This window comes from Cupressus sempervirens, chromosome 9 (genome assembly GCF_028749045.1).
Source record: "Cupressus sempervirens isolate cs-2001-9-10 chromosome 9, ASM2874904v1, whole genome shotgun sequence".
Taxonomy (NCBI): domain Eukaryota; kingdom Viridiplantae; phylum Streptophyta; class Pinopsida; order Cupressales; family Cupressaceae; genus Cupressus; species Cupressus sempervirens.
In genome coordinates this window covers 407,386,577-407,411,548 of record NC_143126.1, presented here as the reverse complement: position 1 = coordinate 407,411,548, position 24,972 = coordinate 407,386,577, and the positions used below count along the sequence as shown (strand labels likewise).

General features: G+C 34.2%; 1 protein-coding gene across 2 annotated transcripts in view; it reads right to left on the bottom strand.

Moving 5' to 3' along the window:
• LOC149538984 (uncharacterized) overlaps window positions 1–1,782 on the bottom strand; it is a 53,231-nt gene extending 51,449 nt beyond the window's left edge. Inside the window, exons 1-2 of one of the 2 annotated variants that reach the window (XM_089800373.1) lie at window positions 1,589–1,782; window positions 1,142–1,469 (exon numbers count right to left, since the gene is read on the bottom strand). In XM_089800373.1, coding sequence (XP_089656499.1) covers window positions 1,142–1,343 — 202 coding nt within the window. In that variant the 5' untranslated portion in view covers window positions 1,344–1,469; window positions 1,589–1,782. The remainder of the gene's footprint in view (window positions 1–1,141; window positions 1,470–1,588) is intronic. The other variant, XM_089800374.1, reaches the window with a different exon arrangement.
• Between the last annotated feature and the right edge of the window lie 23,190 nt (window positions 1,783–24,972).

Genomic DNA, 24,972 nt, shown 5'->3' with positions numbered 1-24,972 from the left:
GAGATCATTTACTGACGCATCTAGGGCTTCTATGATATTTTTTCATGAATGTAAAATCTGATGTTATCTCACTATTTGAACTCCATATTTGGGCGCCAGTTTGCTGGCAATTCACAATTTTGCACTCTATTTCCATTTGCAGCAAATGCGTATGTTTGCTAATGCCTTGAAATGAGATTTCATCTTCAAAGGATCTTTAGTTTTGATACTATAATGTACTTCCAGTTTTTGGCTGATTGTGGGTGTTTCAACTATTATATTTGAGCAGCTATTTCTGTTCATTATTCTTGCTCTATATATATGTGGGGGACACTGGAAAAACAATTTCTGCGTCTCATCTTCTACTATTAAAAATCGCAAATAAGAAAATAACAAACAAAAGAAAAAGAAAAAAATGCTCCAGATAAAAACTTTTCTAGCCTAATAAAATAAATTCACCCCTCGTACAAAAATCAGTACTTTGTTAGCAATGGTGATCTCCGTCCTTCAATTAAAAGGCTAAATAAGAAGCACCTTAGCAATAATATACAAGCCTATACGACAATGTACACCACTAGTTTAAGTTAAACAGAATGATAATGAATTTCCATCCATTAACATTCAATGAATTTACATGCGTACTAATACTTCCAAGTTAACGAAGTTACACACAGACCAGATGCTGTCCATGTCTTCAATAGTACAATCCAGTTACTCTGGTGCAGAAACCTCCTCTGCTATTTCGTCAAAATTATCATTGGCATGCTTGTATATAAAAGGAAACCCAATAATTACTTATAATGTCTCTTTCTTAAGACTTCTCTTCCCCCTTTTAGATGCATTGCAATGTACTTCGGTGCACTGAGGTGGGCATAAGCCGAAACTAAAACACATTAATATCATAAACTACTTACAACATTGCATTAAAAGAAACATAAACAAAAAAGAAGACGCACGCCTATTAGAACTTAACCAATGCCGTAATCTATCATCACTCGATGACTCAGAAAAAGATAGGCTTTTGTGTAAAAAAATGTTACTTTGTGTTCGTACTTGCTAAACAGAAAAAACTATGTTTAGATAGTAGATACATGCAGCAAACATGTCCCCAGACAGCTAGGGTTTCAATTTTGACCTGAGGAAATGCAAGAGAATAACATACCTTGGGTTGAGAGTGCAAGGGCAACTGGATAGGAATGCCTTGTGATCTTTCTAACATGAAGAAAAACTCTTTGCTTCGACTTTTGAGAAACGGAGGGTTTCCATACTGTATGGGAAGGCTGAATAATACCAGGAGACTTCAAAGTAGAATTAATCGTCATACTTGGAAAGCCAAAACTAGCGTGACGAAGCCCAATTGTCATTGTCGTTCTCAATTCTGTTCCAAAGTGAGCATTCAAAGCTAAAGCTCAAAATCAGACGAGTTCCAACTATAGATCATCCTTGAAATGTATTTCAAATATGAAAATTATCCAAAGATTGATTGGAAACTGTCCAGTAGAATGCAAACAAAATATCATTTTTTTGTGATTAACTGCGAAAACGCCATTGAAACTAATTGCAAGCATTTAAATTTGGAAACACTGTAGAGAGATGACAATGGCCTGACCTGCCTTGCTGCTTCTGTTCTTGTTTCTTCTTCTCTTCTTGCAGTCTAGAACGATGAGCCTTATCTATAAAATGTTCATATCAGACTGTGTAGTACACTAATTGTCTTTAGCTATCGTCTTACAAAGGAAAATAACGGTCACTTCGGTGTGATGAGTTGACTCGAAATAGGTAAAATACGATAAACATAAATCTGATTGGTTCTCCTCAACTTGGTGTCTTATAGTTTCAATAGTTACCTGTTTAGGGGGGAACTAATCAGAATATAATTGAAGAATAGTATTTAATGGAAAAGATATCAGAATAAGTTTGATACTAAATTTTGGAAAAAGTGTCTCTCCATTAACTAGTTAATGGAATAGAGAAATATAATATAATTGAAAAAAGTTGTTTAATGGAAAAGGTATTAATACGTTTGATATTAAATTTTGGAAATAGTGGTTTTGTCATTAAATGAATATAAATAAAATGTGATAAACATAATATAATTGAAGAATGTTGTTTAATGGAAAGGTACAAGAATATGCTTGGTAGTAGATTCCTCCCTTTCAAACAAAAGGAAAAAATATTTTTTTGTCAAGGATTGCTATGAATGGTGTTTTTGATGTTGGGTTTATTTTGGAGGCCCCTACTTCGATTAATGTTGTTACGGTGGGGTCTCCCTTGAAGGACTTGGAGATGGGCCAGACAACTATTATGGTGAGCTACCCCTTCCTTAAAGGCATCAATGATCTATTAAGCACCCCAAAAGCTTTAGTCCTACCTACTCTTATTGAGGGAGCTCTAAAATAAGGAGAATCCCCAATCAACCTTTGTTGGAGGTATTGGACGTTATCGTGAAGGATGTTTCACGCACTACTACATCCTTTATGGGTTTGATTAGCTATTCTACCTTGAAGGTTATTGTCAAATAGTTATAGGAGACTCTACCCCTTGCTTTCCATGCACCTTCCTCCCTAGTTGTCATTGTGCTACCTATGGGGGCATCCATGCATGGTCATATTATGGATGTTCAGTTCGTACCTTCCTCCCCACTGGCAAACATGAGTGATTGGGAGGTGGTAAAAAGAAAAACCCAAAACAATAAAAAGGTGGATGTGGGTAATGAGGTTAAAGTCGGTAGACCTTCAAGGAGAAGCACTAGAACAAACCATATTGTAAGGGAAATTGCTAGTGGAAAGCAATTGTCTCTAGAAGACTCTCATAAGAGTAAAAAATGAAGTTCCTCCATTGGAACATAAGGGTTTTGAATAGCCCCCAAAAATAATTTGTTGCTAGGTAGTTGATTCATAGCTAGAAGATTGATATCTTATTTAATCAAGAAGTTAAAATGACTTATGACAATTTTGTGAATATCATGAATAAACTATGGCCTGGGGCCAATTTTCACTATAGTGAGGTAGTTAGGTCTTCTAGTAGTATTGGTACGTTGTGGAATCTTAGTAAGTTGTCTGATGATGTCATCTCCTTCTCTCATAGCTACTTGATTGTGTTGTTTAAAAGTGATGATCTTTCCTAGTTCCTTTTCAATATTTATGCTCCTAATACTAGAGTTAGGAGACTCCTAGTTTGGGAGGAGATTTCAAACTTCATGACTCCTAATGCAAATGTCGAGTTTCTTTGTATGGTCCACTTCAACACCTCATCTTATTCATTGGAGAAGTTGAGAGTTATTGTAGATTTTATTGATAGTATGCATGATCTTTGCTAATTTTCTTAGATATAATGACATCCTAGATATGGATCTTATGGGGTCCCTTTTCACTTGGTCTAACAACTAGAAGGGTCGGGATCTTATTCAAGCCAACGTTGATAAGACCATTTTCTTTGTTGGTTAGGATATTTCTTCCTCCTCTACCTTTCAAGCCCTCCACCATACTACTTTTGGCCATTCCCCTATGCTTCAGGATTGGAAGGATAGACCCTAGAATGAGCCTCGACTATTTTTCTATGAGATAATGTGACTCTCCCACCATGACTTCAAAAACTCCATGCTTGGTTGGTGGGAGATAAACTTGGAGGGAATAATTATGTCCAGACTAGCTAAGAGATTGGAGAATGTTAGAAGGGTGGTCTAGAGATGGAGCAATACTTCATTTGGGAGTATTTTCAACCAAAAGAAGCTCATTGAGAACAAGCTGAAAAAACTAAGGGAATGTTTGCCAATGATGTTTCTTATGTTGATGATCACCTTGAGGTGGAAGAAATGGAATGAGAATATGGCTAGTGGGGAAGGCTATTGGAAGCATAGATCAAGAATTCAATGGATCTCATACTTCCTTTTTCCATAGTTTTTCTTCTAAACATAAGAAGAGGAACATTATTGCCTCTCTCCTAGATGAGAAGAATCATGAGTTGACTAACCCAAAGGCAATTGGGAATTGGGTTGCCCAATTCTTTAAAGATGCCCTCGCTAATTCAAATATAGTGGTCAATATGGAGGTCTAGGATAGGTTGGTCAATTCCCTTCCCACTATTTTGTGCAATGAAGATAATGATGTGCTTCTATGTCGAGTCACAGAGGAGGAGATCAAGAAGGTTGTATTTTCCATAAAGCCTTATAAGTCTTTGAGGCCAGATGGCTTCCCACTTGTGTTCTTCTAGTATTCATGGGACTTGAATAAAGCAGACCTAACTAAGACCACAAGATATTTCTTTTGAATTGGGAAGCTCCTTAAGAGTCTGAATAACACCTTAATTGTGCTTGGTCTAAAAATCTAGGAGCCCAAATCTCTCACAAATTTTAGGCCTGTAAGCTTGTGAACACTATTTACAAAGTTTTTTCTGAAGTCTTAACTAATTGCATCAATCCTCTCCTTGATAAATTTGTTGGCCCCTCCCAAAAAGGCTTTGACCCTAGTAGACAAGTCCTCAATGTTATTATTTCCACCCATGAGATCATTCACTCTGTAGAGAAAAGTGAGACTCCTGGGATGGCCCTCAAATCGGACATATCTAAAGCTTATTATTGTTTTGGATAATATTGGATCTAATGTCAAAGTCATCTAGTTAGTTAAGGCCATGATCAAAATGGTGCACTTTTTTTTCATTGTCAATGAGACTCCTTATAATTGGAGATAATTTAACACACTAGTTGGACAATGAATACACAACACCTACTACTCCTATGACTCTAAAACAAATGACTAAGAAAAGGAACCACAATAGCTTGATGATTAAGATTGTATCTACTATTAATGTTGTCGAGTTTGATGATATCAAGATCTATACAAATGCTAAACAGGTGTGGGACAAATTGGCACTTGTACATAGTGGAGATCCAAATATTTTGAGAGCTAAAGTTGAAAGTCTTAGAGGCAAGTATGATGACATAATAATGAAAGAAGGTTAGAACGTTGCACAATATGTAAACTAAATCAAAGAAGTTGTGAGTGCAATCACAGTATTATTAGTGACAGTGAAATTATAAGTAAAGTTCCTAGAACACTTTTTCCTATGTATTATTTTGACACTTGATGATGCAGGAGCATCTTGGGTCTTTGAGCAATCTTGCATCAACAAAAAATATTTTTTATTTTATGTACCAGTCTATTGTTCATGAAGTAGTTGTTGCTTCTTTTATTTACATGGTGTGCACAATAGTCATCATGTCAATGCCATATCCTAGATCCTTGTCCTAAGTGTGTGAGTTCTTATGTTTCATCTACTATGAGTTTTGTGTTGTTCTTTGTGGTTCCTATTTTCATATTATTCCATCCAATGAAGTGTGTTGTTCTGATTGGTGTGGTTTCCTTTTATTATGTGGCATCTTATGTAGTTAGGAGTCAACTCCCAACACACCTTTGGACCTATCTTTTAAGTGCGCATGATTTCATATTTTACATTGCATGGATTTTGATCTACCTTCCAAGTATGAACCTATGATGTAATTCAATGCTTGACTAGTCAACTTGTGGCTTAGCTAGTTATAAAAGAATCTTGGTTAGATGTAGGAAAAGGACAAGTGATGGTAATTGGAAGATAGAGGATGTGAGTTGAGGCTTTATGATTATAAATTCTAATTTTATATAAGGTCATAATCTAGAAAGCCTCATAGCCGAACATGTTGTAGTTTCTGCATATGTGAAGTGAAATAATTACACCTATAAATATGTTGCATATGGCCTTGTGTTCTCTATGGTTTCATTGATTTTGTATAAGATTCTTTGTGCATCTCTGAGCCTAGGAGTATAGGAAAGTTTTAAGTTGAGTTTATTCGACATGGTTTCACATGGTTTCATGAATCTTCTACTTTCCTCGTGTCAAGTGTATCAAAGAAAGTTTTTTCTTGAGGCTTAGATCATGAACAACCTTGTTGAATTTAGTTATAGAGTGGCAAACATGAAATCTGACCTATAACTTCCAGAAGGTTGCAATCTTGTAGAAATTGGTTAAGGAAATGTTGATAATGTTATTATGGACATGTTGAGGTAGATTGTAGCGAGAGTTGAAGTGGAGACAATATAAAGAAGAGTTGTACATCTTTAAGATGTTAGTGATGGTGTAAAGTCAACACTAAATCCTAACCCTGAACTTGAGGTTGAACAAGATGAGGAAAAGTTTCTGAATTTTTTTCTAAGGCAAATGCTAGAACTATTGTTGAAGTTTCTCACTATGATGGAAGGCCTGAGATTAGTGCGATATTAGATTGGATAGCTGAGATGGATAAATACTTTGAGTATGAAGATACTCCTAATAATAAGAAGGTTAAGATAGCAGTCACAAAGTTGAAGGGTCATGCTTCACTTTAGTGGGATCATTTGCAAGCTGAAAGATTAAAAAAAGAGGAAAGGAAAAGATCAAGACATGGATGAAGATGATTTTAAAGATGAAGAAGAAGTTTTTTCATGCTCATTACTAGGTTGATTTGTTGAGAAAAATGCAAAATTTGAGGCAAATGGACATGAGTGGAAGGAATATACTAAGGAATTATATAGATTGGATATTGGATCTGGACATGTGGATGGTGAAGTTGAGAAAATTTCTAGATATCTGAATGGTTTGAGGACATCAATTCAAGATGAGATTAGTTATGTTAAGATGGATAGTGTAGAAGAAGCATATCACTATGTTTTGAAGGCTAAAGAAAGATTGGTAAAAAGACATCATCAAAGACAAAGAGGAAGAGGTGACAAATTTCAAAGAAGCAAAGGTAGAACATATGGAGAAAGTATAAGATCTAATAACACAATGCAAGTTATAAGAAAATCAGAATGAAAGGAAGAACATGCTAGTAATAGAGGTGATTACACTAGAGGTAGCTATATTGGTTACTCTAGGAATAATAATGGTGTGAAAAGAGAGGAGAGATCTTTTTTTTAAGGGTAATTGTTATAAACATGTTGAAGAAGGACATAGAGCCTTTGAATGTATTAACTCTAAAAAGAAGACTTAAGGTAATAGCATAAGCACTTTGGCTTGTGAAGAAGTTGTTAAAATACCGAAAAAACTTGAAAATGGTGAGAATCTGATGTTAAGAAATATATTTTGGAATGAATAATTTGATGAAGAACTTGTTCTAAGAAGAAGTTTGTTCAAAAATAGGTGTAGGATAGTTGGAAAATGCTACAAGGTAATCATTAATAGTGGAGTTTTTGATAATTTGGCATCTGAGGAGCTAGTTAACAAGTTGCAGTTGTAGAGATTGAGACATCCTAAGCCTTATCATGTTGCTTGGATCCAAAAGGAGCATAAATTACTTATAAGTGAGAAATTCCACGTTAAATTCAAAATTGGGAATTATCATGATGAAATCATGTGTGATATTATATGTATCAATTGTGATTGTTGTCATATTCTTTTGGGTAGACTTGGTAGTATGATAAACAATCTTTGCATGATGGTAGATTAAATCAATATACTATTTGGGTAGATGGAAAGAAACAAATATTTTTGCCTTTGGTAGAAAAACCTAAGGAGAATCATTGTACCATAGTTAGAGTATGTTTGGTTGAAGGTAATCAATTTGATAGAGATATAAAAGAACACAAATTTTATTTTTCTTTGATTCCTAGAAAGACTAAGAAACAAGATGAGTTAGAACATGGGCCTAAGATTGAATCCTTGTTAGCCAATTTTTGAGACATAATTTCTGATAATGTTGCTAATGGTTTACCACCTGTGAGAAGCATAAGCCATTGTATGGATTTGATACATGGAGCTAGTTTTCCTAATAAAGTACAACATAGATTGGCACCTGATGAATATGTCTAATTGTACAAACAAGTGCAACAATTGCTTGAGAAGGTCTTGATTAGAGAAAGTTTAAGTCCTTATGCAGCATCTAATGTGTTAGCACCTAAAAAGAATGGAGAATGGAGAATATGTAGTAATTCTAGTGTTATAAACAAGATAATAGTAAACTATAGATTTCCTTGGCATAGAATGGATGACATAATGAAAAGTTTGAGTGAAGTGAAGTATTTTATCAAGATTGATTTGAAAAGTGGCTATCATCATATTAGAACTAGAGAATGAGATGAATGGAGAATTGCTTTTAAGACTAACGAAGGTTTGTATGAAGGGTTGGTTATGCCTTATGGTCTAACTAATACACCTAGTACTTTTATGAGGCTAATGGATAAGGTTTTGAAGAGATTCTTGGGTAAATTTGTGATTGTGTATTTGGATCACATTTTGAAATTTAACAAGACTAAAGAAGAACATCTTGAGCATGTTAGACAAGTATTTTAGAGATTGAAGGAGGAGAAATTATTGAGTAACTTAAAGAAATGTTCATTTATGAAGAAATAAATTATGTATCTTGGTTTTTTCATTTTAGCTGATGGTTTGAAGATGGATCTTGAAAAGATGAAAGTTATTCTTGATTTTCCTACACCTAAGAACATTGGGGAGGTAAGATCATTTCATGGGTCAATTTTTTATAGGAAGTTGATAAAAAAAAATTAGTTCTATTTGTAATGCTATGACTGAGACTATGAGAGGAGATAAAAGGGATTTCAAGTGGACACATGGAGCACAAAAGAGTTTTGAAACATTGAAACAAAAGATTGCAGAATTGCCTACACTTGTTTTGCCTAATTTCAATAAAAATTTTCAAGTTGAATGTGATGCTACTAGAAGTTTCATTGGAGCTATTTTGAGTCAAGAAGGAAAACATATAGCTTTCTTTAGTGAGAAATTGAATGATTCTAAGAGGAAATATTTAGTGTATGATCAAGAATTCCATGCTATTGTTCAAGCTTTGAAGAAATGGAGACATTATCTGATGCCTAAATATTTTGTGTTGTATACTGACCATAAAGCTTTATAGTACATATGAAGTGGACTGAGTTTTTGCAAAACTTTTCCTTTTCATTGAAATAGAAGAGTGGATAGTCAAACAAGGTTGATGATGCTTTGAGCAAAAGAAGGAATTCACTGATAGAGATGAGAGTTGAGGTACTTGGTTTTAATTATTTGAAGTATTTGTAGGAAACTAGTCTTGATTTTGCAGAACCTTGGAAATCTTGTAAAGAACAAATGGTGAGAGATCTAAGTGGACTGATTATTTCATTTAGGAAGATATATTGTTTAAGGGAATTTAGTTGTGTGTACCTAGAGGTTCTATGAGAAATAAAATCATGAAGGAGAAGCATAGTGGTGGATTTGTTGGAAATTTTGGGATTGATAAGACAATGAATTTGATTTTAAATGGGTATTTTTGGTCATAGATTCATAAGGATGTCCCAAAGATTGTGAGAAGTTACAAAAATTTTCAAACAATAAAAGGAGCTAGTCAGAATTTGGGACAATATTCATTGTTGCATGTACTTGATAAGCCTTGGGAAGATATTAGTATGGATTTTGTTCTTGGTTTTCCTAGAACTTAGAGAGGTCATGATTCTATTTTGGTAGTAGTGGATAAATTTTCAAAGATGGTTCATTTCATACCTTGTAAGAAGACATCTGATGATGTACATGTAACTATATTATTCTTGAAGGAAGTGGTAAGATTGCATGGTTTTCCTAAACCTATTGTTTTAGATAGAAATACTAAGTTTACTAATTATTTCTAAAGGATGCTTTGGAAGAAGTTGAATACAGAGTTAAAGTTTACTTATACATTTCATCTACAAATAGATGGACAAACTGAGGTTGTGAACATAAGTTTGGGTAACTTGTTGAGATATTTGGCCAAAGATAAACCTACTAATTGGGATTTGATTTTGGCACAAGAAGAATTCATGTATAAGAATTTTGTGAATAGGAGCACTAAGAAGAAACCTTTTGAGATTTTTACTAAAATGAAACATAAGGGAATTACTAAATTGAGATATCTAAATCTTGAGACAAAGAGAAGTGTTGAAGTTGAGGAATTTACAAATTTCATGAAGACTTTACATGAGGAAGTTAAAATGAACTTGGAAGACATTAATCTAGAATACAAACAAAGAGCTAACAAAGGAGGAGACATAAATCTTTCAAAGTTGGTGATAAGGTCATGATTCACTTGAAAAAGAATAGATTTTCCAATTGGTACCTATAGTAAGCTAAAAATGAAGAAATTTGGTCCTTGTAAGATTCTAAGAAAGTTTGATAGTGGAGATGCTTTTGAGGTTGAATTACCTAAAAAGATGGATATTTCACCTATATTCAACATTGGAGATATCTTAAAGTATTTTGAATTAGATGATGAGTTCAAAAATAACTTGGATTATCCTAAGAAGAAGAAAGATAGAATTGAAAGGATCTTGGATAGTAGAATAAGTAAAAGAACCAAAGAAAAAGACTACATGGAATACCTAGTTTAGTGGAGAGACAATCCAGTTGAAAAAAATTCATGGATTATACAATCTAAGTTGGATATTTATGATTTAGGTCAGAATACTAGTCATGCCTTATGTGGACATTAGTTCTTTATCAACCCCAAGTGTCTAATCCAGGAGCATCTTGGGTCTTTGAGAAATCTTCCTAATCGTGCAAGTTCTTATGTTTCATCTTCTTCAATAACTATTATGTTCTTTGTGGTTCCTATTTTATTGTTGTTTCATCCAATGAAGCATGTTGTTCTGATTGGTGTGGTTGCTAGAAATGTAGTATAAACTAGGTGACTAAGAGGGGGGGGGGGTGAATCAAGAACCGATAAAACTTATACTTTAATTCACCAATTAAACATTCACCATGTAATCTAATCTAATTGCGTGCATGAAAGACTAAAAGCAATAAAACATTCATAATACTTTGACACAATATTTAGTAACCCAGAAACCTTCCAAATAGAAAGTAAAACTAGGGTGGGGATGATACCCACAAGCTTTATTATTGCAATATAGAGTTAGCATGTATAAGCTTACAAATGACCACTTCTAGTTATCTACCCTATTAGGAGCAATAAGGACTATTAGGTCCACCTTATGAAAGGATTTACAACATACAATGAAGTATGCACTCTGTTAGGAGATTTGGAATGAGACTATTAAGTCCACCTTATAAAAGGATTTGACTAATGCACCGGTTAGGATGAATCAATGGCTGATCTTTGATCTACAACTCAGTTTGTTGAATGCGATTGCTTTGAATAACAATGATCACCTAACTGTGATAGATAAGTCTCTACTTTTCCGTATACTGCTTGTAGCCTTCTTCAATTTGTACTCATCTGCTTCTTACTTATTCACATATTTATTTTGGATATGATACAATATATTACATATATATGAATCCACTTAATTACCTTTTGGAGTTGGCTACAATAGCAAATTTATCATAATTCACTAAGTCATCCCACTATTGTAACTCAGGTTCTGAAGACAACTCGATGATGTTCTGACACTCAGTAAACACTGTCAACACTTGATAGACTTTGGCACTCAATTGACATTGAAGCTCAGTCCATATTGATCACTTCGAGTAGTAAGAACTCGATCAACACTATATGACTTGGTGAATATTGAGAAACTCGATAGATACTGAATTACTCAGTTGACACTGCATGGCTCGGTCAACACTAACTTTACTTCGTTAACACTACAAGCTCGATAGATAGTGCAGAGCTCTGTTAACACTGTAAACTATCTCAGATGCTCGATAGATACTATGAAGCTTGTCATGAACTGTAGTTTGATTGATTAGCTCGATAGTAATTGAAACACTTGGTTAACACTACTAGAAGTATGGTAAGTTCGATAGAAACTTTAGAGCTTGGTAGCAATGAAACCAACTAACTAAGTGTTAAGTCGCTAATAGACAAATGATTTGACCATAAGGTCAATAGTGGTTTTCTTTGATTATGTGGCATCTTGCACAGTTAGGAGCCAACACCCAACATACATGTGGACCTACCTTGAAGTGTGCATGATTTTGTATTATAACTTGTATGGATTTTGATTTACTCTTCCAAGTCTGGACCTATATTCTAATTAAATGCTTGACTAGAAGACTTTTGACTTAGCTAGCTATAAAAGAAGCTTGGTTAGATGTAGGAAAGGATAGGTCATGATAATTAGAAGGTAAAGGATGTGAGATAAGGCTTTGTGATTGTAAATTCTCATTTTGTATAAGGTCATAACCTGGAAGGCCTCATAGTCAGACATGTTGTGGTTTTTGTATCTATGAAGTAAAATAATCACACTTATAAATATGTTCCATATGGCCTTATGTTCTCTATGGTTTCATTAATTTTGTATAAGCTTCTATGTGCATCTCTAAGCAAGAGAATATAGGAAGTTTTTAAGTTGAGTTTATTCTACATGTTTTCACATGGTTTCATGAATCTAGTGTTGAGATTGTGTGTGTTGCACACATTACATAATATTGATATATTGTATTATTTATTTTACTATGTAATATTGCATTTAGAAGCACCTAGATAGACGTGCAACATGTAAAGATTCTCATGGGATATACTTGATGAGTTGTATTATGATATTATGATTATATTTGATGTAATTATTTAATATTGAGAAAAGAATTAAATATCCAATATTAAATGTGAGGTCAATGGGTTAGGTAGCACATGATTTCAGCACATGGTTTAAGTAAACCACTTGGTGGTTTTGTGTGACTTGCTACTAAATAAGAAACCACAAGGGTAGTTGTTTATGTGAGAAGGGAAAAAGGAAAAATGGAAAGTTGAGCAAGACAAGGCTTGATAGGTTAGCCAATAGAGCATTTATGAAGGTTGGAAGCATGGCATGGGATGTGTTGATACATGCTTGTTCATATGAATTGCTTGGTTGTGGTTGTGACTTTGAAGGCTTCCATGGTTGTATTGCAATGATGTTTTTATTGAATAATACATGGTGATGGATGCTTTTGGAGGCTACTTTTTTTGCTCATTGAGAGTTTCCCAAGGTATATCTTCTCTTGCATTTTTGTGGGTATGTTGCCCATTCTCCTACATTTAGATTTCAATTACATATTTATTCCAGGTCTATTATGGGTTATGTGGAAATGGTAATATTTTTATTGCAAGTTTCCTTACAAGTAGTATCAAAGTTATGGTTTTGTTGTTGTAACCCTAGATAATATCTATGGGAATGTATGAAAGAATAAAATAAATGACAAGACATATGGGTTTTGTAGGTTATGTATTGCATATTTGAGGGTTTTGGATTTTCTATTATGATGGGACATTGATAGATTTTGGCCATGTGAAATTGTGGGTCAAAAGGGTTTTTTGGATGTTTCATTTCAATGAGATTTTAAGGAGGAGCTTGCAAAAATGACCTCTCAAGAAAAAGCAAACTCCGCCATTGGATCTGGGTTAGCTTTTCCATATATTTTGATATATAATATGCCCTAGTTTGGCCATGTTGATAGAAAATACAAAAGGTCTTTAGTTGTAGCCCCTAACGGTCATCAAATTTAATCCCGTCAAAAAATTTGTCACAAAAAAAAATCATAGTGAAAATGGTAAAAAAGTTGTCATGGTAAAATGATCATAACTTTCACTCAAGATATCAGATTTCAAACTTTGTATAGTTGTTGGAAAGATAATTTAGAGCACTACAACTTGGTAAAAGTTTGATTCTATGATTTGATATTTTTTAGGTTTTAAGAGCCTAAAAATAGATGTTGTTTATTTTGAGCATGAATTTGGGCATAACTTGGACATACAAAGTAAGATTTTTGACTTCGAGTAGTCAATAGAAAGCTCTTGGAGAGCTCTACACATTGATTCAAATTTGGTGTAGGTTTGACATGATTTATTTGATGATATATTGATCTGAATAGTTTATGATATATTAACTATGGTAACATTGTGAGTTTATGACATTATATCTTTGGAGATTTAGAGTGTGATGTCATTGTGTACTTAGCATATATTTTAGATTGGTCTGATGATGATATGGTTATCAATATTTGGTGTGGATATGTATAATGACTTGTTAGGTCTACAAGTTGTGCAGTTTTGTAAGTGGTTTATACCTACAGGTTGCATCTATGGCTTGAATATGAGTTGTCTTTGCCCATTGATCTTTCATTATTGATGTATATTCAAATTGGTGGCTTGGATTTGGATTTTTTATACCCTTAGTCACATGATTTGTTAATTTATCTTCATGTAGAAGGGATACAATATTGTTACTAGGTACAATCATAGTAGAGGATTGTGATTGATTATCTTATGCTAACAAGTTGAACACTTTGAACGTTAGTTTCCCAATTCATGGATGTGATCATGGTGCCATTGATTTTGACATGACATGATTGGACATATATGTAAATCATTGATGTTTGTTGGTTTGGATTCTTGATTTAATTATGGTAGTATATTTTCTTGGTTGATGATCATGGTTATTTTATTTCTTTTACAAGCTCATGATGTCACTTTAAATTATTTGATGGTTTGATTCCTTGGTTTATTCTCATGGTTAGAGGATGGTTTTCATCTTAATTTCATGGATAGCTTGGATACATAATTTATTAGGATCTTGTGGAAATTATGAGGTGGTAGTACAAAATTAGTTCCTAGTTTGGTTTTTATCTTTTTGGGTTGGAGATCTTGGTTTCACTTGGTACTGACACTTTGGTTGTGTGTGTAGACCTACAGGATCTTCATATAGGGGATGGATGCTATGATGTCATTGGTGGCTCGATACCATAGTTGAGTGTGAGTTATTTGCATTGATATGTTTATTGAGTCTTTATAGATGTTGGAGGTTATTCTTAGATCATATTGTTGGAGAAGCATCTTTAACATTTGCATGGTGCACTTGTTATCTTCATGGTGTGTGGAGATGGTTCTTCATAGTGTGTGGAGATGGTTTAATCTTGAAAACTCATGGTTTTCTTGGTAAAAGGTGTGGTTTATGCTTTCATTTGACATGTTATTCTTGGTGTTAGGATGGATTTATTGTTATATAATGGTATAATCTTGATACACATTTAGAGTATTGACATGTTATGGTATGTTTATATAGATCATGTTATCTCTTTAGTTGAGATGGTTAGATCATGCTGTCATATTTATGTTGATGAAACCATAGTTATAACTTTGGCGCTAATCTTGGTTTAGTTTCTTTGTATTGATTACATTGATCATTTGTTGGATACTTCATGATATTGTTATGTTGCATTTGGAGTTGGCATGGATTGACTGACTACAGGTGCTCATGGATACTTAGAGACAGTGGTGTTGTTAATTTCTGTTGTTATTAGAGATATGTTTGTTGTGACAGTTGATGGTTTCAACAAGAAGTGTGAGGGGCATTCACCTGATATGGACTTGAGAGGAGATTTTTCTTAGATGAGTCTTGGTTGGAGACTTGGTATCTTGATTAACATCCTCATTCCCCACTCTTGGTCCACTTGGCAATTTACTACTTGAGAAGTATATCACAATATTTCTCTTAGGTGTACTATGTTTATGCTTGTATTTCATGGATATGGATCTTTAGCTATGGTACATGAGTTAGTTCTAGAGGATTCACTTGAGAAATGGTTTAGCAATTATTATCTCATTGTGCATATGTTGTTATGTTGGTTGAGTTTTGGAGATTATTTATATTGGGAATAGTCCTTGTATTAGGAATGGTTTATGAGTTTGATCTTCTTGTAAGAGGCTTACATCCATGATTAGTTATATGGTATGGTTTAGGTGTTGTTGTGGCTTCTTGGTTTGGGTTTTATGGAGGAGATCTTATTTGCTCAATTTACATCTAGAGGTGTGTGTAGAAGGAAATTATATAGGTTATGATTTTCATGATTTCTCTTTGGTCTTGGTTTCTTCCTAGATGTTTAGATTCACTTACATTAGATATAATATTGGTTGGAGATTGTGATTACTAGTTTATTTTCATGTGTGTCATGTGAGAGATGACATGGTTATTCCTTTATCTAATTCCTTTATTGGTTTTGGAGAACTTAGGATAGTGTTGGAGACATTTTATGAGATTTGTTCTTGCATGTTATTGGTTTATGTGTCATAGATTTCATTGATGCTACATGGATTTTCTTCTTTGAGATGTTGTGAGTGAATCGGTTATAGATTTGATATTATATTTTGCTATGGGAGATTCTTGGTATGTATGTGGTAGATATTTGTCTTGAGGCTTGTGATTGCAAGTTATAGATTGGATATGTTGATGATATGAGATTAACTTGGTATACCTTTGGAGGTATGGATAGTTGGATGTGTTTGACACTTGTTATGGGTGTTACTTCAACTATGGATTTTGACAACTATGGATACATGTGATTACCTTTGATTAGATTTTTGTTCTTGACATTTTTTGTTGGTACATAATTTTATGATTATTATGTGACAGGTTGGGTGGATTTCTCTTTAGATTGCTTCTATGTATTTTTGGTGGCAATGATATAATAGGAGGTGGATTCATATTTGAGATGATAGATACTTTGATTTTGTTGTAAGTACTAGGATGGATTACATGGTGTACTTTGATCCATGATGGTGGATTTACTATGAGGGATTGTTTCCATATTCATTTATGTGGCTATAGATTGACATTATGCAATGTATACAACAAGTGAGAGGTTGTTGAGATTATGTGTGTTGCACACATTGCACAATATTGTTAGATAGTATTATTTATGTTACTATGTATTGTTGCATCTAGGAGCACCTAAATGGATGTGCAACATGCAAAGATTCTCATGGGATATACTTGATGAGTTATATTGTAACATTGTGATTATATTTGATGTAATTATTTAATATTGTGAAAAGACTTCAATATCCAATACTAAATGTGGGGTCAATGGGTTAGGTAGTACATGGTTTATGTAATACCAATTGGTGGTTTTGTGAAATTTTCTACTATATAAGCAGCCACAAGGGTAGTCAAGCAAGACAAGGCTTGATAGGTTAGCCAAGAGAGCATTTTTGAAGGTTGGAAGCATGGCATGGGATGTGTGGATTCATGCTTGTTCACATGAATTTCTTGGTTGTGGCTATGGCTTTGAAGGCTTCCATGGTTGTACTGCAATGGTGTTTTTGTTGAATAATGCATGGTGATGGATGCTTTTGGAGGCTAAGATTTTCCCTCGATGAGAGTTTCCAGGGTATATCTTGTCTCACATTTTTGTGGGTATGTCGTCTATTCTCCTACATATGAGTTTCAATTACATATTTATTTCAGAGCTATTATGGGTTATGTGGAAATGGTGATATATTTATTGCAAGTTTCCTTACATCTTGTACTTGTCCTATGTCACTTGATAACTTAGTTGGATGGTTGACTACATTTGAATTGAGCAACTATGATAATTGTATGGTTACACTTGTAAATTATTTTAATTATTCACTAACCCTTGTAATTTCAAACAAAGAGAAGAAAAGTAAGGAAGAAAGTGAGTCTTAATCTAAAGGTGATCTAGATGAACTTGAAGCATTGCTTGCAAGAAAGTTATCAAGAGATAAAGGTAAATTACCCTTGATTTGTTTGGAGTGCAATGAAGTTGGTTACTTTGTTGCTAAATGTCCTAAGAAAAGTAAGAGTGAGAGAAGTGATGAAAAATATTACAAGTACATGAAGAACAAGGATTACAAAAACAAAGGGAAGAAATCATGTTGTATTGCTAAAGAAGAGCACATTGAGTCCAGTGCTAATGAAGAGAAGGCAGCAGTTAGGATGGTATGTGTTGCTATAAAGGAAGATCCCAATGGAAAAAGGTATGGGATTGGAATTTCTCTTATTTCACATGTTAGCAATAATGACTGATGGATTATAGATAGTGGATGCTCACTTCACATGACTAGTAACTTGAGTAAGTTTGACAAATTTGAGGAAATTGATGATGATAGAGCTGTTAAGTTTGGCAATGATGTTCCATGTCCAATGAAAGGAAAAAGATCACTAATGTTGAATGATAAGATTAGATTTAATGATTATTACTAGTTATAAGGACTAAAGTATAATTTTTTGAGTGTTTCTCAACTGAACACTTCAACTCACAAGATGGAATTTTAGAATAGAAAAGTCAAGATCTTTGATGATGAAGGAAATTTGATCGCAATTGGGATGAAAAATAAATGTAACTTATTTTATCTTGATCCTACTATTGAGACACATTTGTTTGTTAATTGAGGATGTATGGTTGTGGCGTAAAAGGTTGTTTCATGTAAACTTTGAGAACATGATGAAGGTTAGTACAAAGAAAAGAGTTCAAGGCTTATTAAATCTGCAAAAACCTGAGAATGCTATGTGTAAACAATGTCAGCTTGGTAAGATGACAAAGTCAAGTTTTTCAAGCAAGACACACACTTGTAATGATGTTTTGGAACTAGTGAATACTAACTTATGTGGACCTATTGGTACAAAAAGTTATTATGGTGATAGATATTTCATCTTGTTTGTTGATGACTGTTTTAGAATGATGACTGTCATGTTCATGGAATTGTAATCACATGCTTTTGATATGTTTATATGGTATAAGTCTAGAGTTGAGAAAGAAATTGGTAAGCTATTGAAATTTATAAGATCTGATAGAGGTGATGAGTTTATGTCTATTGCATTCACTAATTTTTATGTTGAGCATGGTATTAAGAGACAATTGTTTACACTAAGGACACTACAACAAAATGGAATTGCTAAGAGAAATAAATCAATTGTGGATTGCGGAAGGACATTGATGATTGAAAAATGTGTTGCACAAATGTTATAGAGAGAAGTTTTTAGCATTTTTGTTTATACTTTCAACCAAATTTAGTTGAAGAAAGGAAAAAAAAAAAACACCATATGAACTCTGGTATGGTCATACACCTAATGTAAGTTATTTCAAAATATTTGGAAGTAGGTGTTATATTCATGAGGATTCATAGAATAGTAAATTTGATTCAAAAGGAGAAGAAGGTGTATTCCTCGGCTATTCATCTAAGAGTAAAGCTTATAAATGTTTGAACAAGGCTACTAACAAAATGATTGAAAGTGCAAATGTAAGGATTGTCAAGTTTACAGATATGAATGATGTGGAAAGTAAGATGGAACCTGAAGATTACAAAAATTTTGTGTATGTGTATTAAGAGGCACCAAATACACTACCTAAGTTACAACAAAGATCTATCAAGTACTAGACATTATCACCCAAATCACAAACTACCTTATATGAGCACCAGATAGTATAACCTGAGCACAAAGTAGAGCCCCTACTAAGTGAAGAAAATGTTGAGAATTAGAGAACTGAACCTGTATTCGCCAAATATTTGAGAAAGAATCATTCACTTGAAAATATTATTGGAGATAGAAGAGCTAGAAAGTCAATAAGAAGTATGTTAAGTTACAATACTTGTTTGATAGTTATTTTTGAACCAAGAACATTTATAGTTGCACTAGAGAATGAAGATTGGATAAATGCTATAAATGAAGAGATTGATCTAATAAAGAAGAAATCCACATGGGCGTTAGTACTGAGACCTACAAACAAGAATGTGATAGGAACAAAATGGATTTTCATAAATAAGTTGAATGAAAATGGAGAAGTGACAAGAAACTAGGTAAGAAACTAGGTAAGACTAGTTTGCAAAGGCTATGAACAAGAAGGAGTAGATTATGGTGAGACTTTTTCACCTATGGAAAGATTGGAAGGTGTAAGAATATTATTTTCCTATGCTTCCTACAAGAAGTTCAAAGTTTATCAAATGGATGTCAAATCTATATTTTTTAATAAAATACTGGAAGAAGAAGTTTATATAGAACAATGAAGGATTCATTGAACCTTATCAGAGGAACGTGTTTAATAAATTTAACAAGGTAGTGTATGAATTGAAATAAGCACGGAGAGCATGGTATGAAAGGTTACATTCTTATTTGATTAAGATTGGATTTACTAGAACAATTTAAAACAATAATCTCTATTTGAAATGTGAATCTGAAAGTATCACATTGATCTCTAAAATATTGGTGGATGGCATTATATTTGGAGGAAATGATATGTTATGTAAGATTTTTTATGATGAAATGAGTAGGGAATTTGAGATGTCTAGGTTTGGTGAGATCAAGTTTTGCATTGGCCTACAAGTTCATCAAATATAGAATGGTATATATGTGACTCAAACTAAGTATGTAAAGGAAATCTTAAAGACATTTGGAATGGATGAGTCAAGACCTATGCCTTTGGTGATTGAAGTGAAATTATCAAACGAGGATAGTACTGTAGAGGTAAATGAAACACAAGGCAAATCAATGATTGGTAAACTATAGTATGTTGTGCACAGTAGACTAAGTATTGCACATGTTGTTGGGATAGATGCATGGTTTTCCTCAAATCCAAAGGAAAAAACATGATTGTTGTGAAGAGGATATTTAGATATCTAAAAGGAAACGAAGATTTTGGACTGTGGTATAAGAAAGAGAATGATTTTACACTTAAAGTCTATACTAATGTTGATTGGGATGGTAATGTAGATGATAGAAAAAGTACAAGTGGTGGAGTTTTCTTTTTAGGGGAAAGATTGATAACATGGTTAACAAAGAAATAGAGTTATTTTTCATATTCTACTGTTAAAGCTAAGTACATTGTTGATGCAATCAATTGTTTAGATATTGTATGGATTAAGCAATTGTTGGAAGGTATGCAAGAAGAGATAACTGAGCCTTTTACTTTTTATTATGATAACATTAGTGAAATAAATATATCTAAGAATCTGGTGATGCATGAAAAAATAAAGTATAAGTCAATCAAGTATCATTACTTGAAAGAGAAAGTATAAGAGAAACAAGCAAGGCTTGAATATGTGAAGTCTAAAGAGAGGATTTCAAACGTATTTACTAAGCCATTGCCTAAGGAAGCTTTTGAGTATCTGAGAGGTAAACTGGGGGTCTTGCCCCTATCTAAAATTTACTAGGTGAAGATGAAAGTTGTATTAATTCATGGATGAATAGATATATCTTTGTAGAGTTGATGCAAGAGTTGACACTTTAGGAGTTTCCTAAAGTTGTGAAGATGTACATGATGAAACCAATGTAAACAATACATGAGGTCCAAGGATAACTACAAGGTTTTATGAGTTTCACATTGGAACTCATAGTTACCTTTGGCATCATTGTCAAAGGAGGAGTGATTGACTAAGATGATTAAGAGGGAGAAGTATACTAAAGGAGAAGAATTTTTCAAATGGGAGTGAAAGACTAAGAGGAAGAGAATCTGTGAGATTAAGTAAGGAAGGATGAAGATGAAGTCAAAATAAATAATGATGCTACTAAGTAGAAGAAGATTATATCCTGAGGGGAGAAATGTTGATGTTGTTGAAGATACAAGTTGAGTACACCTAATTATGAAATCTATTGAAATGACCCTTTACTAATTTTTTATGATATTTCCAGCCTCAAATCAGAACTTTAAAATCAAACAACCAATATTACAAAGATCTGTCAATTCTCCAATAAAACCCAAATCGGGTATGTCCAAATTAGTGCCAAAAAAACTTCACAACTTCACAAATTGTTAATAAATCTGAAAATGGACATTTTTATAGAAATTTCAGCAGCATAACAGCCTACAAAATGACATTTCCAGATTTGTACAGCCCTTACACAACAGATCACAAATGTAGAGCAAAACTACGCTCAATCGGGCTCCCGAAATTAACACCAAAATGCCCGAAAACACCAAAAAACACTCATAAATTATCTCAGAAGTTTGATCACGACCCAATACATATATTCGGCTCTATTTTAACATCATAAAGTCTGAAATACAACAGCAAACCAAACTGATATGAAACACTCAACTGAAAACCCAAATTCAAACCAAAAACAATCTTCGAAAACACCCAAATCGGCACTATTCAGCACAAGGGCAAACTCTGTATGAGCATGCACATGGAATGGCTTCAAACTCCCGTCCTTAGCCTTCCTGGAAACCTGCAAACTCCCGTTCTTGGGTCTCCTTCTCCACAGGTTTGGCAGCCTCTGAAGAACAACAAGAAAATTAGCAAGAATCAAGATGTAGAATGAGCCCAAAATGCCTCCAAACCCCTTTTAAAGAGGGCATAACCCTAACTCACGTCCAAGAGGGGTTAATAAAATATAATTTAATAATAATTTTTATTTATTAGTCCATTGGTTTCCAAAGATTAACCCCTTTTTCCGAAATTTCACCTTTTTGGAGCCTGCCTGCCTTAACAAAGTTTATTTTTTTTTAATTATTTGAATAGGGGACATGACAAGTCCTCCCCTCCCAAATATTGCTTGTCCTCAAGCAATGAAGGTTGGAATTCTCAAGAATATGTTCTCCTTCCCAAGTTGCATCCTCTAGTGGTAATCCTTTCCATTTGACCAAATGCTCTATGATGCTCCTATTTCTCAACCTTTTCTCTCTTGTATCCAAAATTTCTTCTGGTATCAAAACTAATTTCCCTTCATCATCAAGAGGTGGTAATTCTGTAGATACTATGGTTTGCTGGCCTATAACCTTCTTTAAGCAAGATACATGAAAAATATTATGTATTTTGCTGTTTGGTGGGAGCTCCAATTCATAAGCTACCTCTCCTACCTTCTTGATGATTTTATAAGGCCCATAGAACCTTGGCTTGAGTTTCTCTGCCCCACTTCTCTTCAAGGTGCTTTGCTTATATGGCTACAACCTAACAAATACCAAATCTCCCACCTCAAAAGATCTTTCAATCCTTTTCCTGTCAGCATATATCTTTTGTTGGTTTTGTGCATGTTGTAGATTATCCTTGAGGGACCTTATTATGTCTTGGCTTTGCTTGATGAAATCACTTGCTGCGGGTACTCTGCTATCGGAAAGTATTAGATCAACAAAGGAAAGGGCATCGTAACCATAAAGAGCACGAAAAGGAGGCATACCAATAGACATGTGATGAGATGTATTGTAACAATACTCCCCTAGGTGTAACCATTTCACCCAAGCATGTTGTTGATTTGAAACATAGTTCCTCAAATATCCTTCTATCCATTTATTAACTATCTCTGTTTGTCCATCTGTTTGAGGGTGATAGCTAGTACTGGGAGTGAGTTCAGTTCCTGCCAAATGAAAGAGCTCCTTCCAAAAAGAGCTAAGGAATCTACTATCCCGGTCACTAACAATGTTTCTAGGCAAACCATGTAATCTAAAAATTTCCTTGAAGAACAATTCAGCCACTTGTGATGCCTTGAAATCAGATGTGATAGGAAAGAAATGTGCATACTTAGTTAGTCTATCTACCACCACATATATGCAATCCTTACCTTGAACCTTGGGCAACCCAGTGATGAAATCCATGGAAATACTTTCCCATTTTTGTTCAGGAATAGGAAGTGGCTGCAACAACCCTGCAGGAAAATTTTGCTCACTCTTGCTTTGTTGGCATACCATACATTCCTTAATGTGTTTAAGGACATCCTCCTTCATACCCTTCCATGAAAACCGCTCTCGAATTTGCCTGTATGTCTTGAAGTATCCCTGGTGACCAGCCAAAGGTGTGTCATGAAAAGCCCTCAATATCCTCTCCTTAGTTTTTGACCCTGGTACTAAGAAGATCCTGTTCTTGTAATAAATCAATTCATCAACAACCTTGTACCTGTTATCATCCACTAACTTATCCAAAATCTTGGTGGCAAATGAATCTTTAGCATACTCTAAAATTATGGAGACTTTCCAATCAGCAGAGATAGATGATAAGGAACACAAAGTGGGCTTTCTTGAGAGAGCATCAACAACCACATTATTCTTTCCTTTCATGTATTCAATATCAAAATCATAAGCTTGCAATTTGCTTACCCATTTTTGTTGACGATCATTCAAATCCCTTTGGTTCAAGAAGAACCTGAGGCTATTATGGTCTGTCTTTACAATGAATCTCCCACATACCAAATATTGTCTAAACTTATGAAGTGCATGCATGATTGCCAACATTTCCTTATCATAGATGGAGTACCCTTTCTCTGATTGATTTAATTTTCGACTCTCAAATGCTATTGGATGTCCCCTTTGAGTTAGGACAGCCCCTATACCTTCTCCTGAAGCATCACATTCAACAACAAAAGGTAAAGAGAAATCTGGAATTGCAAGCACAGGGCATGAACTCATTACCTCCTTAAGCTTATCAAATGTTTTTTGTGCCTCTTCTGTCCAAACAAAAGCTCCTTTCTTTGTCAAATCAGTCAAGGGGGCAGCAAGCTGAGAAAATCCCTTGGCAAATCTCCTATAGTAGCTACACAACCCGAAGAAACCTCTCAACTGTGTAAGATTAGTGGGTGGAGGCCAATCCAAAATTGCCTGGATTTTTTGTTGATCAACCTGTACTCCTTTAGAGCTTATAATATGTCCCAAATATAGGATCTCTGTCAAACCAAACTCACATTTAGATAGCTTAGCATAGAAGGATTGCTGCTCCAAGATTCCCAAAATAGTGTCTATGTGCTTTAGATGCTCTTCCCATGTTTTACTGTATATCAAGATATCATCAAAAAATACCAAAACAAATTTTCGAAGATGCTGACTGAATACCTTATTCATACAAGATTGGAATGTTGCTGGTGCATTAGTGAGTCCAAATGGCATAACAAGAAATTCAAAGTGCCCATAGTGACATCTGAAAGCAGTCTTTTCCACATCTTCACTCCTCATTCGGATTTGATGGTAGCCTGATCTTAAGTCAATTTTTGAGAAGTATACAGCACCATGTAACTCATCAATGAGTTCATCTATGCGTGGTATGGGATACCTATTTTTTATGGTCTTCTTGTTTAGAGCCCTGTAGTCTATACACATTCTCATTGTACCATCCTTTTTCTTGACAAGTACCACAGATGATGCAAATGGACTAGAGCTAGGCCTTATGAATCCCATGTCCAGGAGTTCTTTAATAGTTTTTTCAATTTCTTCCTTATAACCTCTTGGATGGCGGTATGGGGTTGTTATAACTGGTTTGGCACCCTGTTCTAACTCTATAACATGCTCAAAACCTCTATCTGGTGGTAATCCTGGAGGCAAGTCATTGAAAACTATACTATGCTTATCAAGAATATTTTG